Source organism: Odocoileus virginianus, chromosome 4 (genome assembly GCF_023699985.2).
Source record: "Odocoileus virginianus isolate 20LAN1187 ecotype Illinois chromosome 4, Ovbor_1.2, whole genome shotgun sequence".
Lineage (NCBI taxonomy): Eukaryota > Metazoa > Chordata > Mammalia > Artiodactyla > Cervidae > Odocoileus > Odocoileus virginianus.
Genome location: NC_069677.1, coordinates 36,841,211 through 36,865,005, shown reverse-complemented (window position 1 = coordinate 36,865,005; position 23,795 = coordinate 36,841,211). Strand labels below are relative to the sequence as shown.

General features: G+C 39.6%; 1 protein-coding gene across 5 annotated transcripts in view; it reads right to left on the bottom strand.

The window, feature by feature from the left end:
• Positions 1 to 23,795, bottom strand: part of PLD1 (phospholipase D1) — a 219,010-nt gene that overhangs the window by 41,179 nt on the left and 154,036 nt on the right. For all 5 annotated transcript variants that reach the window (XM_070466417.1, XM_070466419.1, XM_070466415.1 and 2 more), the window contains 2 exons: positions 21,038 to 21,148; positions 15,163 to 15,251 (listed from right to left, as the gene is read on the bottom strand). In XM_070466417.1, the coding sequence (XP_070322518.1) occupies positions 15,163 to 15,251; positions 21,038 to 21,148 (200 nt within the window). The remainder of the gene's footprint in view (positions 1 to 15,162; positions 15,252 to 21,037; positions 21,149 to 23,795) is intronic.

Sequence of the window (23,795 nt, the reverse complement as noted above, 5' to 3'; positions counted from 1 at the left end):
CACTGAGTAAATGAGTTCCCACAGCCTAAATCTCAGGGGAAAAACAAGATATTGGACCCAGGATATTTTCCAGTGCAGAAATCATCATTCAGAAGCTCTGATTCATCCCTGAAAACTCTGCTTCAAATGCAAAATGTTTCCCTGGGCCCATCAAGAATTTTAAGTAACTGATGTTGAGTTTTAAATCTCCTGCATAAAAAAAAGAAAAAGAGACTCAGATGTATAGAACAGACTTGTGGACTCTGTGGGAGAAGGCGAGGGTGGGATGTTTCAAGAGAACAGCATCAAAACATGTATATCTAGGGTGAAACAGATCACCAGCCCAGGTTGGATGCATGAGACAAGTGCTCGGGCCTGGTGCACTGGGAAGACCCAGAGGGATGGGGTGGAGAGGGAGGTGGGAGGGGGGACCGGGATGGGGAATACATGTAAATCCATGGCTAATTCATTTCAATGTATGACAAAAACCACTGCAATGTTGTAAAGTAATTAGCCTCCAACTAATAAAAATAAATGGAAAAAAATTAAATAAATAAATAAATAAATAAATCTCCTGCATAAACGAAATATTTCTTGGCTCACTCTCCCAACTGATTAACAACAGCCTTTGAAAGAAAAGCCTTTGAGTTGCCTTTGCTAACTCAAGGATGCAACAAATGTTTAGAAGAAGAAAGCGTGGCTCCTTACTTTGATCTGTGTTCAGAAAGTCGGAAATTTGGAGAACTATATTCAAACAGATACTGCCTCCTTGGAGGCAAGACTGTTAATGTCCTTATCTCTGGAAGACACACAGGAAGAAGGGCAAGTCTGGAGGTGGCCATGGTATCCACTATGGTCAGAATCTCACCCGTTTATCTGAGAAGTCTACATTCACACAAAGATGTTGCTGCAGCTTAATTTTCAAATCGGAATCTCCCTAAACTTTTCATAATACATAATTCCTAAAATGCATTTTGTTTTAAACTGCTACATTTTTCTTTTTTTAAAAAAACTGCTACATATGTCTTTTGGGTGTATATTATTTCTACTCTTAGAGGGATCAGACTTAATTACTGAGGTCTCTGATGTCAGCTTACCATATGAAGACTTAGGGAAAGTGTGGCTTGAGGCAGAAGCCACAGCCAACAGGACAGAGTCTGGAGGCCTTTGAGCTTAACTGCAGAGCCTAGAAATGAGGAAATCTGAACTAGGGTATTGTAATGGCATGAATTAATCACTAGATGGCAAACACAGTTTGAGTTGGAAATTAAAAAAAAAAAACAAAAAACTGTTAAAAGTTCTCTGTCAGGTAAGGGTAAGAAGCTCACATTCCTAGATATTAAGCTAGAAAATGGGAAGAACAGAAAGAATACCTAAGCCACTGTCCCACAGCTGGTATTTAAAAGTCCAGATGAATTTTACACTTGAAAATTGACACCATCTGGCCTCAACAAGCTGGTCTGAGTGCAATGGTGTTTATCATTAATTGATCACAGCCAGTTACAGACATCTATGGAGAAGGAAAGGGCAGCCCACTCTAGTATTCTTGCCTGGGAAATTTCATGGACAGAGAAACCTGGTGGGCTATGGTCCATAGGGTCGCAAAGAGTCAGACACAACTGAAGTGACTAAGCACGCATGCACATGGTCTCAACTGTCTTTACAAAATCACCTTTAGTCTCATCCTCCCAGGCCCACACTCGGGGATGGGACACCGCTGCCCTCTGTTCAGAGGTACACCCCACACTAAAGCAGGTTAGCCAAACTAACTTGTCTGCCCCCGAGCCTGGATGACCTTCTCCTCCCAGGACCCCTCTTTCTCTTGCAGGACTGATGACTGGCTCTTCGCACCAGGCCATCCTGGATATGCCAGTCAGAACTGACTTGCTTCTGCCTTCACATTCCTGCTGCACATGGCTGGCATGCCTACTCAGCACCTTCTTTGCTTTACACAACAGTGACAGGTACATCTGCTGGCTAGAATACGTGATATGCCTTTTTGAAACACAGGACGTATGTCCACTTAGCTTTCTATTTGGGGCAGTGCCCACCACAGGACCTTTGCACAAAGCATGCACCTGGTACTATTTGCTTTGAGAGGATGGGGTCTGGTTAGAAGAAGGTTTGCTTCTGGAATACCTCTGATAGGCAAGAGGTTCAACAAGATATTTTTCTTTAAATTAGATTACATTATTAGTTGAACTTTTTTATTGTGGTAAAACAGAAGTGTTAGTCAATCAGTCGTGTCTGACTCTTTGGGACCCCATGGACTCTAACCCACCAGACTCTTCTGTTCATGGAATTTTCCAGGAAAGAATACTGGAGTGGGTTTTCACTTCCCTCTCCAGGGGATCTTCCCAACTCAGGGATCGAACCCAAGTCTCCTGCGCTGCAGGCGGATTCTTTCCTGTCTTGAGCCACCAGGGAAGCCAGTGGTAAAATATATGTAACATAAAATTCACCATTTTAAACAATTTGAAGTGTACCATTCAGTGTTCTCATTACTTTCACATCTTGTGCAACCATCCTGACCTCTACTTGCAAAAGTTTTTCATGAGCCCAAATAGAAACTCTGATAATTTTGCAATAACTTCCCATTTCCCCTCCCAGCAACCTCTGGCAATGTCTAATCCACTTTCTGTCTCTAGAAATTTGCCTGGTCTAGATATTTTCAGCTAAGCGAAATCAAACAGTATTTGACATTTTGTGGCTGATTTTATTTCACTTAGCATAATATCTTTCAAGATTCATCCATGATGTAGCATGAGTCAGAATTTCCTTCCTTCTTATGGCCGAATAATATTCTGTTACATGGAGAGACCACATTTGGTTTATCTTGTCATCTGTCGGTGGGCACTTGTGATAGTTCCAGCTTTTGGCTATCGTGAATAATGCGGCAGTGGATTTGTTATTGCTGTTGTTCAGTCGCTAAGTTGTGTCTGACTGTTTGCAACCTTGGGAACTGCAGCACGTCAGGCTTCCCCGTCCTTCACCTCTCCCAGAGTTTGCTCAAACTCCTCTCCATTGTGTCGATGTTGCCATCCAACCACCTCATCCTCTGTCACCCGCTTCTCCTGCCCTCAATCTTTCCCAGCATCCGGGTCTTTACCAATGAGTCAGCTTTTCACCTCAAGAGGCCAAATTATTGAAGCTTCAGCTTTAGCATCAGTCCTTCCAGGGAACATTCAAGACTGATTTTCTTTAGGATTGACTAGTTTGATCTCCTTGCTGTCCAAGGGACTCTTGAGAATCTTCTCCAGCGTTGCAATTTGAAAGCATCATTTCTTCAGTGCTCAGCAGGGAATGTGGGCATATGACATTTGAGTCCCTGTTTTCATTTATTTTATATACCCAGGAATGGTGTTACTGAGTCACATAGCTATTCTATATTTAGCTTTTTGAGGAATCACCAAATAAATTACGTTTTTGAATGGATAACATATGCTCACAGAATAAGTCTTCAGAAGTAGAAGATTATACAATGAAAAAATTTCTTTTTCACTCCTTTGTCTCTAGCCTTCATTTCCTCTCCCTAAGGGCAATTCTATTACCTTTCATGTTCTTTCAGAAATAGTCTATGAACTTATAAACATATATATGTATTCTTTCCTTCCACACAAATGTTAGAATACTATAAACACATTTCTGAACTAAAAAAAAAATAATTTATCTGTGTATCCTGGAAATTCTTTGATATTTGCACTTAGAGAGATGCCCATTTCAAAAAGCAAAATGACAGTATTCCAAATCCATGCCATAATATTTAAACCAGTTCTCTTTTGGTAGGCATTGAGTCATTTCAAATTTTTTGCTACTCCAAAATTTCAAAATGCCTATTTTGCTATGTGTGCTGAGGCACATAAGTTGTTTTTCACATTGGTTAGAAAAATTTCAGAAGTAACATTTTTGGTCTTGAATAGGAAGTATTTGTTATTCTGTTTGTAAAAGATAGTTTCCTTGTATCCTTGTGTTTTTTTTAAAAGCAAAGATGACTTCAAAATGTAGACATTTGGAAATGTCCTATAAAAATCTTCTATCTTGAGACAAAACATTCTTGAAGAGTCAGTTTGTAGAAATCAGACTATTCACATTTTCTTGTTCTTGGGACTCTGTTAGTTCTATATCAATGTCTTTGCTTTTTTTCTTTTTTCAATGTAGCAGTTTTTGAATTTCCTTAATGATGAAATTTTTAAATTGTGTTTAGGAAATTAGCAGAAATGACTTAGATTTTCACTGCCATAAAAAACAAAGGGCTCTGGAATTTTAAACCATAAAACTGTTGCTAAGTTTAAGTCAATGAAGAGAAAATTTTATGCACTAGCATGTCCAGTCTCCCTTCTTAATCTAGTCCCTAGAAAACAATGGTTCCCGGCTGCTAAGAATTCTAACCCCTTCTGAAACATCTTCACTATGCTGAGGAGGTGAAATGACAGCAGTTGGTGTAGGGCAAGAACCTGAGTCCCTACCGTGCAGAATTATTTATGATTTTAAAAGCAAAAGAAGAGCTAGTGGGCACCAGGTCATCATGCAGGCCATCGCTTTATCCATTTTAGTTCAGAACAATTTTATAAAATTGCATTCTCAGGTTTTTTGTTAAAATAAATTTTTCTTTCAAAACTCACTAACTCTCACAGCAGTGTTATGTACGATAGCTAGAAATTGGAAATAAATGTCTGATAATGGGGAGATGGTTAACTAAATTATGTTATAGCCATTCATGGATATAACTTCTTAAAGCCACAAAACGATCACTATGATGTCTTCCTAGCAAAGTACTTCTGGTAGTGTGTTAAAATGGCCCTAATGCAAAGCTGCAATCACAAGACAATCACAGATGTGGCAGACTGATACTATTAACTATTAAATTTTTCTCCTTAAATGTGTTTACTTCCCCCTTAGCAAATGGAGATATGAAGGAGGCCTTGCTCTGGAATGATGCTCTCACAGAGGAGTCAGGGCACAAAGATATCAGCTACTTAGATTTAAGGAACCAGGTAGACATACTTTGAGCTGAGGCAGGAGTTTAAAGAAATAAGAGTGATAAAGAAAATGTGGTACATATATACAATAGAATGTTACTCAGCCATTAAAAAGGAATGAAATTGGGTCCTTTGTAGAGACATGGATGGTGGATTGACCTAGATACTGTCATATAGAGTAAAGTAAATCAGAAGGAGAAAAACAAATACTGTATATTAATGCATATATGTGGAATCTGAAAAAAATGGTGTAATCATTTTTACAAAGCAGAAATAGAGACATAGACCTAGAGAACAAATGTATGGCCACCAAGGGGTAAAGGATGGCAATAGGATGAATTGGGAGATTGAGATTGAGATATTTACAGTACTGATACTATGCATGCAGGCTAAGTCACTTCAGTCGTGTCTGACTCTTTGTGACTCCATGGACTGTACCCCTCTAGGCTCCTCTGTCCATGGGATTCTCCAGGCAACAATACTGGAGTGGGTTGCCATGCCCTCCTCCAGGGGATCTCCCCAACCCAGGGATCGAACCCACATCTCTTTTATCTCCTGCATTGATAGGCGGGTTCTTTACTACAAGTGCTGGTACAATGTAGAAAATAGATAATTAGAACTTACTGTATAGCACGGGGAACTCTACTCAATGCTATGTGGTGACCTTAATGGGAAGGAAATCCATAAAAGGGGGGCTGTATGTATGTGTATAGTTGATTCACTTTGTTGTACAATATTGTAAAGCAACTATACTCCAAAAAAATAAAAGTAAAATAAAATAAAGAAATGAGTGAGACTCAGGGCAGGGACTCTGTCCTCTGTCCTCAAGTAGAATTCCAGGGAGAACAGGACAGGCCCTACTCGCTCTCAAACAGGATATGGAGCCACGAGGATCTGAGCCTTGCTTCCAAGCAACACTCAGAAATGATCATTAGCCTACAGGATGTGGAAGCAATAGAGGAGGAAGGACGGAGAGGCAGGTTTGAAAGGAGAAGGCTGAGGCCCCCACGCTACAGTAAGAAGATGCCAGGTCCAGGTCAATACAGAGCGCTAGGAGCCCTTTCCCAAAGGCCCAGGGCCCCAGAGTCTATACCGAGGATGCAGGAGAGGAGGAAAGACCAGGGAGCACCCTGACGGACTGAATATGGAGCAGAGATAACCACAAATCACTGAATCTGGTCACATTTATCAGGAAATAACTAATTTCCCTTCTACTGTATGGAAGTAAGACCTGAGACAGAACTCCACGTGAGTTATAGGAAAAGGAAATAACAATTCAGAAAATATGTCTGTATATGAATATGGACCAAAAAAAATATAGGAAAATAAAAAGCAAATTGTCAAAGTGGTGAGAATGTGGGATCTTTAATATTTTTAATTTTTGTGATTGCTGAAATGCTGCCTGTCCCTTTAAAAACAGAGTCCTAATTCAAGCAGTGGCTTTCCTCAGGCTCCCTCCTTGCTCTCCTCTCAGTAGAATGCCCTCCGCCTTCCCCTCCCCCTCAGCATGGTGCAGTCAGAAGAGGCGTCTTCTGCTCAGAGTAGGGTCTCAGGATCTACAAAACGGCCCCAGAGGAGCTCATTGTGCTTCTCCTGTGACGAGACACTTTATCTTTTGAGAATTTGAGATTTATAGACCATATTTCATTGCCATAAACATCAAGAGCTGGTATAAATCCTCTCGTTGTTGTAGATTTTGCAGCAGTGAATGTTGCCAGAAATAACAGTTGTGGTTGGGGCTTAGTGTTTCTTTATGGGGAGAATTGTACTCTACAGTGCTATCAGTTATGGGAGAATTGGTCTGTAGCTTCTCTGTGGTTTGGGACATGGCCCATTTTATTTTGTGTTTGGCAAATCTTTTCAAATGCAGTAAACCTTTCTGGACTTCAAGTTCTTTCATCTGTCAATGAAGGAGTTGGTGGAAATTATTGCTAGTCCACTAGTAATGCTGGTTCTATTTAGCACAACCTTGCATATTATCTGTGCGACTTTTATAGATAGGACATTGCATACTGTGTATGCACACACATAATTTTTTTCACTGGTTATTTTTTGAAAATGGCAAGCTTTAAAAAAAGAATTTGTTTATTTATTGTTGTTCACTATTTATGGCTGTACTGGGTCTCCGTTGCTGCTTGTGGGTGGGCTTTCTCTAATTGCAGAGAGCCGGGGTTACTCTGCAGTGCTATGGTGGGCTTCTCGTTGCAGTGGCTTCTATTGTGGAGCACAGGCTCTAGGCTTGTGGGCTTCAGTAGTTGTGGTGCATGGACTTAGTTGCTCCATGATAGGTGGGGTTTTCCCAGACCGGGGATCGAACCTGTGTCCCCTGCATTGGCAGACAGGTTTTTTTTGTTTGTTTGTTTGTTTTTACCATTGAGCCACCAGGGAAGCCCCGAACATGGCAAACTTTTAAATGTAAGAATGTTCAGGGTTAGTCCAGCATGTGTAACTTAGACTGAAGTCTAGGCTTGATAACCTTCAGCAGGCACGCCCCTCAGTGCAAATTAAGACGTCCCAAATAAGACTCTGAAAAAGCTCTTATGAAACTACGCTACAGCCCAGTCATTTTCATTCTCATTTTAAAAAAAGAATCTTTCCTTTCTTTCCTCCCTCTGCCAAGGCACGTGCTCAGACTCAAAATGATTGCTGGCCTCTGCCTGGTATTAATCTTTACTTTACCTGCTGAGATACCATTTATCTAATTTTTGGAATCAAATAAGAGCAACTAAATGATCTAAATCCAAACTTCTCCTGCCACATTCTGTCATCTCTGCCTTAATGTAACCTCTTCTCCAGGAATTTTACACAATTTGGAGGTTATCCCACAAGATAAAATGTGAAATCAGCCATGGGCATACTTAAATTTCATATTTTTCTTCTTTTTTATTGTAACTTCAGCCTAAATTTCTTTAAGACAGTGATTCTGAAACATACCCAACGTGTTCTTTCAGCTTGGTACGCAAATTATAGGATATGGTAATTATAGGATGTAGATTTTTCTTTAAACCTAAGAAATTTTTATCTATCAAGAAATTACTTAAAAAAAAAAGAAAATGTTCATCTGATTTTTTTTTTTAAATTAAGGTAAAGTATCTCTCTTAGATTTCTGGGAGAAATGAGAACATTTCTTCTTCCCCTGGAATGAGCAAAGTTTTGTAGCTGAGCTACAATGGTACAAGGTAAAGAGCACAAGTTGAGATCCTAAAGACATGATCTGAGCCCCAGTTACATTCATCAATAGCTGTATGATGTAGGCAGGTTACCATAATCACTCTTGGCCTCAGCTGCCTCATCTACAGAATGGAAATCATTTGCATCCACTTCATGTGAGAACCGATGAAAGAATTAAATAAAGGAATGCATAAAAAGTATGTTGGATGTGGAATGACTCAAAAGTGATTTAATAACATTATTAATCAATCAACAATCAGTGATTTCAATTAGAAAGCTTGTACACCTTCAAATGCCTAAAGTTAAAACAAAGCAAAAGTGAACTCACATTATGTTTTGGAATATATTTTATTTTATAATTGGGAGGAAGGTGTAATCCAATTAATAATGAGGAATCCAAAAATTGATTCCTATGAGGAGTCAGCTATAGATTTCTGGCAGGACACCTCTAGGCAATGGTTCAATCATGTGCCTCTACTTGTCAGAAAATGAAGAAGCAGCAGTTACAGGGAACCAAGGTAAGTTGTCCTTATCCAGCAATAATGATTTAAGCTGGGGCACATTCAACATCCCTTTAAGAAAACACTTGTTTCTAACATAAATATTAATTTCTAAATAATTGATAAAATTAACAGTATTAATTTCTAAATAGTTTCTAAATAGTTGAACTAGTCAACCCTAAAGGAAATCAACCCTGAGTATTCATTGGAAGGATGCTGAAGTTGAAGCTCCAGTACCTTGGCCCCCTAAAGTAGAGAGCTGCCTCATTGGAAAAGACCCCGAGGCTGGGAAAGATTGAAGAAAGGAGGATAAGGGGATGACAGAGGATGCGATGACTGGATGGCATCATTGACTCAATGGACATGAGTTTGAGCAAACTCCAGGAGATGGTGAAGGACAGGGAAGCCTGGGGTGCTGCAGTCCATGGGATTGCAAAGAGTTGGACACAACTTTAGTGACTGAACAACAACAACAATAAATAGTTGATTTCAGAATTGTGATTCTTTGTCCGTGCTCGACTTTAGTGTGAGCTAGCACATTTCCAGATGATGAATATCCTGGAAATAACATAGTAATTTCTTACATGAGCTGGTCCTTGACAGTTTTCAAATTGCTTTCACATCTATTCATATGGGTTAGGTAGAGCAGATATTATTATTCTCCTTGTTGGTGAAAAAATGGAGTGCCCAGAAAGGCAGAAATGATAGATTTGAAAGGTCATGTGCCTGTAGACAACAGAGCTGGGAAGAACCCGGATCTCCAGACATCCGGTTCCCAATTACTTTCAGATTCTCCAGAGGAGGTTCCTCATACCATCACTCATGGCCAAACTATAAGCATCATCTGGCATTATTCTACAGTTGTAGGAAGCATGAAGAGTTTGAGCAATTTTCAAAACTGTGTATTTTCCAATGCAGTTTAATATTAAAATATAGATGCATTTAAATCAACTTCCTATTTCACTGCATGTGTCAACCTCGTAGTGATAACAGTGCAAAATGCACTGTTTCACTTAAACATTTTTTACCAGGGCAGCAAAATCATGCATGTGAAGGTTCCATAAGCAAAAATGGTTTCATCTTCAGAAACCTTCCACATGTGGCACACAGTGTTTTACGTTTTCTAGTTGGATCAATTGGTTATACTCTGTCTTTTGGCTTATGCAGACATGGTACAAAGCGTCAGTGTTAGGCTGTGGATTATGATTTCTTCTCCCTGATCTCTAGGCCCATTTGAGTTGTCAAAGACAGGCTTCTAGCTGGTTGAGAGCTGGTCGCACCTCCAGGAGAGTTTTGGTTTTTAGAGCAGACCTTTTGTTTTCTGCAGAGATTCCCACAGCTATTTTTGGTTCAGCACGAGGGAACAATATTCTGAGGCTCTGGGTTATGAATCAGGACATGGAGGCTGGTTCTGTAAAGAATTATGGATGCTAGGAAGGAACCAGGAAAAAGTAAGAGGATCAGAGAACTCATTATAGGAACTGATGTGGGGCTGCCAGGGCTGGTAGAAAAACAAAGGCTCAGTCTTTGTTGAGAGAAGTTGGCAATTTAGACTCCGATCTCTCTAAGGAGGGAGGGCTCTGGAAAAGAGCCTGTGTTCCTTGGTCAGGCTGGCCGAATGCTGATTGCCATTTCCCTCCATCTGCTTTGTGCTGTATTCTATTCTTTTTCCAACAGCCAAAATTATACTTGTTGCTAGGCATGTGACCCTGGCAGGGCAGTTCTGAGACTAAGAGTGGAAGGAAGAGAGAGGGGTAAGCTTGGGGAAGGCCCATGATGGCTCTCAGTGAGAAGGAGGCTGCCTGCAGCCTCCTTTTACCTCTTTCCTAAGAATACAAGCTCACAGGTTTGACATTACTCCATAAAAATATATTTTATAATTTGGAATTAACACAGGAGATGAACAATAATGTGGAGACACAGAGAAGGGGGAAAATGTGAAATATGATTCCCGGATACATATGTGTGCCCACTGGAAGTCTGAATGAGTGATACACATAGCACTGGAAGTGACTGTCAAAGCAAGTGGGACTATTGTGAGATCAAAGTGAAATGACACACAATGAATCTGAAATCTGATGATCTCATTTCCCAGTTTCTACAGAACGAGCTTGAAATGGCCTAGCTTTAATGTGCACTGTGAACTCCCAGGCATGAGATAAAATCTGCAACAGATGCTACCTTGCCAGCCTCTCTAACCGTGGATCCCAGGGTTACTGGGAAATGTTCCATTGGAATATATCTTAAAGTTCTTTCCAGCTCTAAAAAGTGCTATAATTTTAGAAGAAGGGCAGATTTCAGAAGACAAATTAATATGCTAAGGAAAAATATCCTTTCAGGTTCCAAACAGTTAAAAAAAAATCTTACAGATACTTATTAAACCATATACTATAGGGAACTATTAATTGGGGTGAGCAAAGCTGAGATTCATCCTACTCTCCTGATTAGCTGATCACAGCTCCAAAATTCATGATTCACTGCTCAGCCCAATGAGCTCATTTGTCAACTAAATGTATTTTTGTGACTTACTTCAATTTCATGAAAAATTATTTTTCTTTTTTGTTCAGTGTGCTTTAGAGACCAAGAGGACACTCCTGCATCAATAAAATGCAAGAGTTGACAGAAACATAATGCAGTTTTGTAAATGAGACATAAATTGTCCCCTAAAATTGAGAGACTGAAAAGGATGCAAGGAATCTGTGTGTGTGTGTATGTTTAACTGTAAATAGGTTGTTTTTAAGTTATCTCAGAAACAGTCTTATCATGACTTTCTTAATAAAAGCATTTGAGAAGGCAAAGAATAAAGGTCATCTCTAAAAACACAGACTGTTATTAATATTTATGGGCATATATCCTGTTCTAGGGGCTTCCCGGGTGGCGCTGGTGGTAAAGAACCTGCTTGACAATGCAGGAGACTTTAGACACACAGGTCCAATCCCTGAGACGCAAAGATCCCCTGGAGGAGGGCACGGCAACTCACTCCAATATTCTTGCCTGGAGAATCCCATGGACAGAGGAGCCTGGAAGGCTATGGTCCATAGGGTTGCAAAGAGTTGAACACAATTAAACCAATTTAGCATGCATGCATGCTGTTCTGGATGAGTACTACATCATCTTGGCTGTGCCCTGGAATTACTTGTAAACATTTATAAAATAAAAGTGCCTGGGATCCCCTTCAGGAAATTCTGATCCAGTAAAGCTGGAGTGGATCCAAGCCCTCTGTGTTTCTGTGAAATGGCGATTGTGATGCGTGGGAACGGGTCCTGCAGGATGGGTGAGACTTGTGCTGCACTGCCCAGAGGCCCTCACTGTGGGCCCAAGACAGCCGTTCCCTCAGCTGCTGAGAGTGCTGGCTGCTGCCCCTCGCCACTCATGCACAGTGGTCCTTCTCAGGAACTGACCTCCAGAAGCCAAAGGAGCCTGCCTCACTCAAGGTCATACCCATTTCCCGGAGTCGGCCTACATCCAATGACCGGTCAATGGGAGGACAGGATTATAAAGGTCCAAACGGCTTGCCTCAATGTGGAGCAACCCTGAAGTGGTCTGGAATCCTGTCAATGAATGGGAGATACAGGTGGCGCAGTGGTAAAGAATCTGCCTGCCAGTGCAGGAGATGAAAGAGATGCCTGTTGGATCCCTGGATTGGGAAGATCCCCTGGAGTAGGAAATGGCAACTCACTCCAGTATTCTTGTCTAGTAAAGCCCATGGACAGAGGAGCCTAGTGGGTTACAGTCCAGGGGATTGTAGAGTTGGACATGAGTAGGCACGGAGCCAAGCTGCCAAGCTGCCATGGGATGCAGTTGGTCCAAAGTCCAAACACTTGGCCTCAAAGCTGTTTTTGCCTTCTGCTGTTAGTGTCCCAGACAAGGCACATCACCTCTTCATCTCAGTTTTAACTTTAAAAATGGGGCAAAGAAAAAGATACATATTGCAATCCCCAGACCAATCACTAAGAAATGAAAAGGTATTAAATGCTAATAAAGGCATCAAACAGAAAAAATAAAAATGTACAGCAACAATAATAACAACAAAACTATATGATCCAGTTTCAAGAGTAGTTGTGAAAATGCAGTAAGAGTCTGTAGATAGAATATGTGAATCACATAAAATGCTGTGAGCTCCCTTGGTGGCTCAGTGGTTAAGAATCTGCCTGCCAATGTAGGAGACACAGACTGAATCCCTGATCCAGAAAGATCCCATATACCCTGGAGCAACTAAGCCCGTGCACTGGAACTATTAAGCCTGTGCTCTAGAGCCTGGGACCCGCAGCTGATGAGACCTTGTGCTACAACAAGAGAAGCCGCCACAACGAGGAGCCCATGCACTGCAACTAGAGAGCAGCCCCCACCCGCCGCAACTAGAGAAAAGTCCATATAGCAACGAAGACCCAGCATAGCCATAAATAAATAAATGAATATTTTTAAGATGCTGGTAGTTGCCATTGTAAATTGTTCTTAGGCCTAAAAAGCCCCACATATTTATATGTGAAAAAAGATATTAAAGTACTACATGGCACTGGACATCAAAAAATGGTTTGAGTTCCAAATGTATATGTACTTAACATTCTCCACTGTATACGTTCAATGAATTGAAACAAAAAAATGTCATGATTTTCTTGGGCTTCTGTGGTGGCTTTGTCGGTAAAGAATCCGCCTGCAATGCAGGAGACCTGGGTTCTATCCCTGGGTCAGGAAGATCCCCTGGAAAAGGGAATAGCAATCCACTCCAGGTTTCCTGCCTGGGAAAGCCCATGGACAGAGGAACCTGGCGGGCTACAGTGCATGGGGTCGACACGACTGAGTGATGAAACCACAACCAGTGATTTTCCTTATTTTGCTGTTTCTACACAGAGCTAAAATCAGTCATAAAAAGAACTAGTCCCACCTGTCAAGACAATTCAGCAGGGAAGAACAGACTTTTCAACAAACGCTGCTTGAACAACTGTATATTCCACATACAAAAGAACAAAGTTAGACCTCTATCTCACAGCATATACAAAAATTAACTCAAAAAAGTCCTAAATATAAGAGCTGAAACTATAACATTCTTAGAAGGGAACAGGCATAAATCCTCATGATTTTGGACCAGACAGTGTTTTCTAGCTATGCAGCCAAAGTACAAGCAATAAAGGGAAATGAAGGTAATGAACTTCATCAGAATTTGAAACTTTCGTGTTTCAAAGGACAGTATCAAGAAACTAAAAAAGAAAACACACCAAATAGAAGAAAATATCTGCAAATCATAAATCTGATTTGTATGCAGAATATATAAAGAACACTTACAACTGAATAATAAAAAGACAACCTAACTTTAAAATGGATAATGATAACACACGAAAGGACAATAAACAAAAAAAATACTCAGTATTATCAGTCACCAGGAAAATTCAAATCAAAACTACATGAGATGCCATTTTACACCTACTAGGATGACTATAGTCAAAAAGAAAGATAATTGTAACTATTAGTAATGATACAGAAAAATTGGAAACCTCATATACTATGGGACTGTAAAATAGTGTTGCCACTTCTGAAAACATTCTGACAGTTCCTTAAAATGTTGAACATAAGAGTTACCATATGATCCAGTAATTTTACCCCTAAAGTAAAGAAAACATGTCTGCACATAAAAACCAGTACAGAATATTTATAGTAGTTTTATTTATAATAGCCAAGAAGTAGAGACAAACCAAATATCTACCAACTGATGAATGGATAAGTCCTTTTGTATGACACATAGACAGATAATGGGATATTACCTGACAATAAAAATAAATGAAATACTGATACATTTTATAACATAGATGAGCCTTGAGAACATTTAGCTAAGTGAAAGAAGCAAGTCACAAAAGGCCACATATTGTATAATTCCATTTACATGTGGCATTTCTAGATGCCACAAAGACAGGCAAATCTACAGAGAAAGAAAGTAGATCAGTGGTTGCCAGGGGCTAAGAAAAGGAAGAATAGGCAGTAACTGCTAATAGGTATGGAGTTTCATTCTGGAGTGATGAAAATGTTGTAAAATTGATTCAGAGATAGTGGCACACAACCCTGTAAATACTAAAAATGACTGAATCGTCCACTTTGGGTGCATTGTATGGGATGTGAATTATATCTTAATAAAAGTGTTATTAAAGAAAACAGTCACATGAGCTGAAAAAGACAGAGGGGAACAAGAATTTAAATATAACCCATGGGAAAATGTTTTGACTATTTTGCTTTGATTTTTAAGTGAACACAACTCACTGTCTGCCTTTAAATAAATCAAATCACAAGTCTAATGTGTGGGAAAGAGACTGGCCAGGAAAAAATGACTGCTCTGGGAGCACTCAGAGTTCCTCAAAAATGGACTCAAAAATTCTCAGCAACTGACACAGATTTAAGGACTCAATAACCTACTGCTAGCTGAACAAAAGTCATGTCTGCTAGAAAAAGACAGTATTTTTAAAATGGGCTTTCAAAAGTCATTTTAGCAGTAAATGCAAGAACATCTGCAGTAACAACTTCTACCAAAATGCTAAAAAGCTTACCTGTGAGCTTTAAGTATCCTCTGAGCAATGGCATTGCCAATCCTGTTGAACACAACTCTGTCATCAGCGCAGCTTATGAAAAACTGGTTCTATGCAAAATAAATGAGATAATTATATAATAAATTTCTATCTTAGTAGTATGCATGTAAGGAAAATGTGGTATATAATAAAAAAATTACACTGATATTTAAAAAAAATGTTTCCCTGAGCACATATGTTCTGATCCTGAAAATGACACTGGGAATAACTGAGATGAGAGTAGCTATATAAAGTTATATGAGAATAACTATATAAGGAAGTCTCATCTCACTCTGGGTCTCCTGCAGTTCTAAACAATATCACTTATATCATCCTACACACAAGTTTTTGTTACCACTTCCAGTTCTTCTAAAGTATTGGGCTTCTCTGGGTCCCAGATAGTTGGAATCCAATCATAAGGCAAACCATTCCACATCAAAGTAATCCAAGACTATGCCCCAACTAGTGATGCTCAAGAAGCTGAATTCGAATGGTTCTATGAAGACTTATAAGACCTTCTAGAACTAACACCAAAAAAAAAAAAAGATGTCCTTTTCATCATACGGGGTGGAATGCAAAAGTAGGAAGTCAAGAGATATCTGGAGTAACAGTTAAGTTTGGCCTTGGAGTACAAAATAAAGCAGGGCAAAGGCTAACAGAGTTTTGCCAAGAGAACGCACTGGTCATAGCAAACACCCTCTTCCAACAACACAAGAGAAGACTCTACCCATGGACATCACCAGCTGGTCAATACTGAAATCAGACTGATTATATTCTTTGTACCCAAAGATGAAGAAGCTCTATACAGTCTGCAAAACAAGACGTGGAGCTGACTGTGGCTCAGATCATGAGCTTCTTATTGCAAAATTCAGGCTTAAAATTGAAGAAAGTAGGGAAAATTACTAGACCATTCAGGTATGATCTAAATCAAATCCCAAATCCCTTATGATTAGACAGTGGAGGTGGTGAATAAATTCAAGGGATTAGATCTGTTTAGACAGAATACCTGAAGAACTATAGATGGAGGTTTGTAACATTGTACAGGAGGTGGTGACCAAAGCCATCCTCAAGAGAAAGGAATGCAAAAAGGCAAAATGGTTGTCTGAGGAGGTCTTACAAATAGCTCAGAAAAAAAGAGAAGCGAAAGGCAAAGGAGAAAGGGAAAGATATATCCAGCTAAATGCAGAGTTCCAGAGAACAGCAAGGAGAGATAAGAAAGCCTTCTTAAGTGAACAATGCAAAGAAATACGGGAAAATAATAGAATGGAAAGACTCATTTCTCTTCAAGAAAATTGGAGATACCAAGGGAATAGTTCAGGCAAAGATGGGCACAATAAAGGACAGAAACAGCAAGGACCTAACAGAAGCAGGAGAGATTATAAAGAGGTGGGAAGAATACACAGAAAAACTAATAAAAAACATCTTAATGACCCAGATAACCATGATGGTGTAGTCACACCTACAGCCAGACATCCTGGAGTATGAAGTCAAGTGGGCATTAGGAAACATTACTATGAGCAAAACTGGTAGAGGTGATGGAATTCCAGCTGAGCTATTTCAAATCCTAAAAGATGATGCTGTGAAAGTGCTCAAAAAGCCAGCAAATTTGGAAAACTCAGCAGTGGCCACAGGACTGGGAAAGGTCAGTTCTCATTCCAATCCCAAAGAAAGGCAATGCCAAAGAATGTTCAAACTACCATAAAATTGGGCTTACTCCACATGCCAGCAAGGTAATGCTCAACTCCTTCAAGCTAGGCTTCAACAGTACATGAGCCAAGAACTCCCAGACGTACACACTGGATTTCGAAAAGGCAGAGGAACCACAGACCAAATTTCCAATATCCATTGGATTATAGATAAAGCAAGGGGATTCCAGAAAAATACCCACTTTGGCTTCATTGACTAGGCTAAAGCCTTTGACTGTGTGGATCACAACAAACTGAAAAATTCTGAAAGAGATGGGTATACCAGATCACCTTACCTATCTCCTGAGAAACCTGTATGCAGGTCAAAAAGCAACAGTTAGAACTGGACATGGAACAATGGACTGGTTCAAAATTGGTAAAGGAGTAGGTCAAGGCTGTATATTATCACCTTGCTTATTTAACGTGTATGCAGAGTACATCATTCAAAATGCCAGGCTGGAAGACTCACAAGCTGGAATCAAGATTGCTGGGAGAAACATCAACAACCTCAGATATGCAAATTTATTGTTGTTGTTTTTCAGTCACTAAGTCTTGTTCAACTCTTGTGACCCCGTGAGGACTGCAGCATGTCAAGTTTCCCTGTCTTTCACCATCTCCTGGTGTTTGCTCAAACTCATTTCCATTGAATCATTGATGCCATCCAACTGTCTCATCCTCTGGTGCACCATTCTCTAGACGATACCATTCTAATGTCAGAAAGCAAAGACGAACTAAGAGCCTCTTGATGAGGGTGAAAGGGAAGAGTGAAAAAGCTGGCTTGAAACTCAACATTCAGAAAATTAAGATCATGACATTCAGTCCCATTACTTCATGGCAAATAGATGGGGAAAAAGTGGACACACTGACAGATTTTATTTTCTTGAACTCCAAAATCACTGCAGATGGTGGCTGCAGCCATGAAGTTAAAAGACATTTATTCCTTGGAAAAAAAGCTGTGAGAAACTTAGAGACTGAGTATTAAAAAGCAGAAATATCACCTTGCTGAAAAACGTCTGTCTAGTCAAAGCTATGGTTTTTCCAGTAGTCACATACAAATATGAGAGTTGGACCATAAAGTAGGCTGAGCACCAAAGAATTGATTTCGAACTGGATGCTGGACAAGACTCTTGAGAGTCCCTTGGACAGCAAGGTGATCAAACTAGTCAATCCTAAAGGAAATCAACCCTGAATATTCATTGGAAGGTCTGATGCTGAAGGTGAAGCTCCAATACTTTGGCCACCTGATGCAAAGTGCCAACTTATTGGAAAAGACCCTGTGCTGGGAAAGATTGATGGCAGGAGGAGAAGGGGCAACAGAGGATGGGATGGTTGGATGGCATCACTGACTCAATGGACATGAGTTTGAGCAAGCTCCAGGTGATAGTGAAGGACACGGGAGCCTGGTGTGCTGCAGTGCATGGGGTCACAAAGAGTCGGACAAACTACTTAGTGACTGAACAACAGCAACATATCATCTGAGTCAGGTAGAAAGCTAAACAATTGTGTAATTATGCAAATTCCTTGTAGATTACGTTCTTAGAATGGTAGGAACATTCTGAACTTAATAGGGAAATCAGGTTTTCCAGACACACTGTGTAGATGCTTATGATTAAAAATCCTATATTGGCAAACATTCTATCTCATGCTAAGTTTACTTTCTGAACAGGGTAGATGGCAGAATCCTGCTTTAATTTTCTCCACTATTTCCTATTATCTGCTTTGGCCTTATCACATTTGTTTAGGTTTCTTACTATTCCTGAACTTCTATTTTAAGTAGTTATAAACCTCTTTTACAAGTATGTTGTACTATATAAATCAATCAATAAGATGGAAGGAGAAATAATTTTCTTTCTTTTTGCTTTAAGTACTTCTGCTTATAAATTCATGCATCATTATTTAACACTGTTACTAAAAAAAAAAACCAGGTACAAGATTATTATTATAATGGCATGAAAGATTTAGCTTTTGCATAAAGGATTGTTGAAAATTAGGTACAAATATTATGAATATTACATATTCTATTTACTATACAAATTGTTTTAACACACCTGTAATTTATAAGTATAGTCATCACAGTAACATTAGTTACATAGGTAACTAACATTAGTTACATAGGTTACATTAGTAACCTCTGCTAATCATCTTAAGATAAACTGTTAAATAGGCAATAACTCAAAAATAGGATTATTATCCTTTGGCCACATTATCATTTTTACTATTGCACAAGCTTTTAAACTTCAGTGCATAAATCTGTTAACAGCTTCCAAAAGACAAACTTAGAAGAAGTCTTTGCTCAAAAACTCATTTGAGAATATGTTTCCCCTTTAGGGCACCAAGCAATCAAAATCTCAGGGGCTACCAAACCATGTTTGTTCTTCTGAATTCCTATCACAGAGAAGCTTAGCATTCCTCAGCAGCTGTAACACACTCACGTCCTTCAACTTCTCCTTTTTTGGACACAGGAGGGTGAATGCCAACCGCTTACTTTGGCTACAGGCATTTCAATCAAGTTTATGTCCGTAGCCATGTGCAACCACATGGCATTACTGACCTTGTTTACTGCCATGGTAACATTAAAAAGAAAGCAGATTTATTTAATCTATGAAAAAGAGACAAAGTAAAAGGATGCAGGGCAATGGATGAACCAGCTATTAACATCTTGCATTATTATTGGACAATTGTTAAAATTATAATACTAACAGTATTAGTTTTATTAAACTCTAGACTTTATTCAGATTTTACTAATTTTTCCACTAATGCCCATTTTCTGTTGTACGATCCCATCCAGGATACCACGCTAAATGTAGCCTGCTAATATTTTTTATCAGAATTCTCTTTCTTTAGGCCTATGAAATAAATTAAACTCTAATTCTTTGCCACTTGCCTTTAATGAACTGTTGCTTCATGGAAAGGAAGGGCTAGGACACAAGGAGAAGGAAAGCGGGGCTAGAATGTTTTTCCCCAGCAACCCCATCTCTTTATTGAATTTGTTACAATATTGCTTCTGTTTTATGTTTTGGTTCTCTGGCCATGAGGGCATGTGAGATCTTAGCTCCCCAACCATGGATGGAGCCCACAACTCCTGTATTGCAAAGCGAAGTCTTAACAACTGGACTGCCAGGGAAGTCCCTCACCACATATATTTAAAAATTCAGTGGGAAAGAAAAGACTAAAATAAAAAGGATAGATGTGCTCTGAGCTATTTTTCCATGGTCATGACTTTTTATTTTTAAAGGCTATTTCAAATGTTCAGAGCTGTCTTCAGATCTACTTTGAAGTACAATTAAGATTCCCAAACTAGTACCTGCAGATTTTCTCCTATTCTCTCTCTCTCTTTTTTCTCCTATTCTATACACACAAACTCTGGGATCTGCTAAACCTTTATAACGAATAGTAGCTGACATGGAATTGAACAAGGTGGTACCTGCCCTCAATATTCTTACTTCTCCCTTTTCCATGTTCCTTTTCCTGCCTCTCCCCGCTCCAACATCCCTGAACTATGGTATCCAGTGGTCTCTATGTTAACGGGTTAACGGCTTACCCCTGTGTGTGCTCTCCTGAAGCAGCACACGCCTCATATTTACACCCTCCAACTCAAGCCAGATCAAAACTTACATCTCCATGGTGGGATATTTCTGGCTAATAACATTACAAATGGATACATTCTGATAATAAGGACTTGGGGAATTTCTATTAGAGTCCCAAGTTAATGAAAATGCAGAGTGAATGTCAGGTATGCCAGGGAAGTCAAATTTCAGGTGACCTCTTCACATCTTAACATGCACTCATTCATGGAGCAAGTCCTGAGTGGGGACCCTGCACTCTGTGTGATATTACAGGGAGGCAGATTGTCATACCAATTTAACCAGCAAAACTTACTTCTAGGGATTTCACTGGTGGTCCAGAGGCTAAGAATTCACCTTAAAATGCAGGGGATGCAAGTCCCAATCCCTGGTCGGGCAACTAAGGTCCCACATACCGTGGAGCAAGTGAGCCCGTGGGCTGCAATTTATGAGCCCAGACATTCTGGAGCCTGTGTGCCACAACTACAGAGCTTGTGCATCACACCTAGAAAGTCCATGTGCCACAACAAAAAGATACCACATCATACAATCAAGGTCCCACATGCCACAACTAAGACCCAGTTCAGCCAAATAAATACATAAACTTACTTCTATATAGATATAGTGCTTGCTGTTCTCTATCACATAGACGTAAGCAGCATGGATGGATTCTTCATGGTACTTGATACCAGCAGACCAATCAGCGGCAGAGCGGAGTAACTGTAAGGCAGCAATCAGAAATGAGCAGATGTAAGACAATGGAGATGATGCCAGAGGAATTAATACAATGAAGTCCACCTTTTTTCTTCCAAACAACTTATTGATTACAGTGGCTTGCGTGACATGTGTGCACTGAGGGAGAGACGGTGGATAGGGAACTGGTCCTTAGATACAACCCACAATAAAGAAGCCCAGCTGGAAATCCAGTCCTAAATATATGCTCTTCCACCCAGGATGATTTGCATTCATGACTGGAAATCAAGAGGTTGTGGTTTCTAAAAGGAGCATTTCCGAAGCACCTCTTTTGGTGGCTGTGAAGTGGGTGACCATTTGTACTCTTCATTCCACGATGGCCCCACAATTATACCAGAATCCTGGTGTATTAATAACAATTTTACTCTCAAAAGTGTCCTGGTTTGGTTCATATGATATGGTCACCCTAGCTCGGACTTGATAATGTGATTACTCTTTTCCCTCAAATATACACTGTTCAGAACTGCTGTTGTTCATTTGCTAAGTCATGTCTGACTCTTCACGACCCCATGGACTGCAGCACACCAGGCTTCCCTGTCCTTCGTTGTCTCCTGGACTTTGCTCAAACTCATGTCCATTAAGTCAGTGATGCCATCCAACCATCTCATCCTCTGACACCCCTTTCTACTCCTGTACTCAGCCTTTCCCAGGATCAGGTTGTTTCCCAATCTTTTCCAGTGAGTCAGCTCTTCACATCAGGTGGCCAAAGTATTGTCACTTCAGCCTCAGCATCAGTCCTTCCAGTGAATATTCCTAAAGGGTTGATTTCTTTTAGGATTGACTGGTTTGGTCTCCTTGCTGTTCAAGGGAGTCTCAAGAGTATTCTCCAGTATCACAGTACAAAAGCATCAATTCTTTGGCATTCAGCCTTCTTTATGGTTCAACTCTCACATTTGTACATGACTACTGGAAAAACCATAGCTTTGACTATACAGATCTTTGTCGGCAAATTTCAGAATAATACATTCTAATATATAAATAGATTCATTTAGACATCTAACCTTGATTCTAATTTGATTTTAGTTAACTGTCTGATCCTTGATGTGTCACTTCTACTATCAAGTTTCTCATTTATACTGCCTCCCTCTCTTCAGACACTCACCTGCTCCCACTTGGATTACAACAAGAGCTTCCAGCTCAGACATCTAATATATGGTAAATACATGTATGCACAGTGAGACCGCCTGGGTTCAAAGTTTAGCTCAACCACCTAGCAGCTTTCATCTTGGTCAAGTTCCTTAATCTCTTTGTGCCTCAAATTTGTTCTATAAAACTGAGTGTCCACTTTGCAAGGTTGTAAGAGGATTCAGAAAATTACTATGCAGTTTGCAGAAGGAGGCTGAGCACCTAGTAAGTGGTACATAAGTGTTTGTTGTTATTAATGAGAACCTTAGAGGATGCATTTGAGCTGTAGCAGATCATTCCATAGATGCTTCTGACTACAGCTATGCTACAGTCTGGCCACATGGAAGGCTTTTTCAACACTAAGAATCCATTGGTTGTAACTTTTTACAGCATTCTAACCAGTGTTTCAGTATACTGTTGGGCATATAGTAGGTGCTCAATAAATACTTATTACCTGACTTTCCTTAAGCAATAGAATGTTATCATAGAAGAATCACTATAAAAATATATTCATTAATCCTAATTTGAAATAAGTACTGAAACTGTTCCTCATGAGGTCAACTGAAATTAAAAATAAAATAGCCCATACTTATTAGAAATTTATAAAATGATCCAATACAAAATCAGTTTTATGTCTATTACAAATAAAAGGTCCGGTAAAATTCTTGCTTTAATCACTAACTTTAAAAATTGCACATACTGATATAAGACTACTGAAATCCAAATCTAATACTAAAACTGATTGTGCCATTCTCAGAATGCTATTTCCTTATTCATTATGAAGTATTTATTATGATATAGCTCCCCAAAAAGCATTTTACTCAATGCTATCTGATGAGTATGTGTAATGAAATTAGAAAATTTAACTATGAACAAGAATAGTCAAATATCTCAGAAGGAAACTTACAAGCAAAACTTAGATAAATATAATGCGCACCGGGAAAGTATCTTGATTCACATAATCTTCAGGGAACTGCATTACTGTTCATCAGCATAAATAACAAAGGTTAAAAAAAAAAGAGGTTTCAACTCTTTGTCCACTCAAATTTATGTTGAATTTTGTTGCTAAGGTGCATGGCTCTGAAAATGCAGGTCATCTTGAGCAGATTCTTTGGCCACACATCCTGATACAATTCTACATTACTTTGTCCACAATGTGTATACCTGCAGCGTGTACTGGAAAGGTAGCAACACTTGAGGCCTGCACTATTGCTCTGAACTTACTAGGTCTTTCACCTTGAACAAGTCATTTTGATATCATGGAGGCTTGATTTCCTCTTTTGAACACTTGAGACAGCTCTGTCTGTCCCTGTTTGTCTCTTTCTCTCATACATACACACCTGTCCACCCACACACTCCCATACAGAACTGCTGTAAAGAAAAAAAAAAATGGCAAGACAAACACCAAGCACTGTTACACAGCACACAGTAGATATTTGATATATGGTAGATCTACCTTTCTAAAGGCTTCCCTGGTGGCTTAGATGGT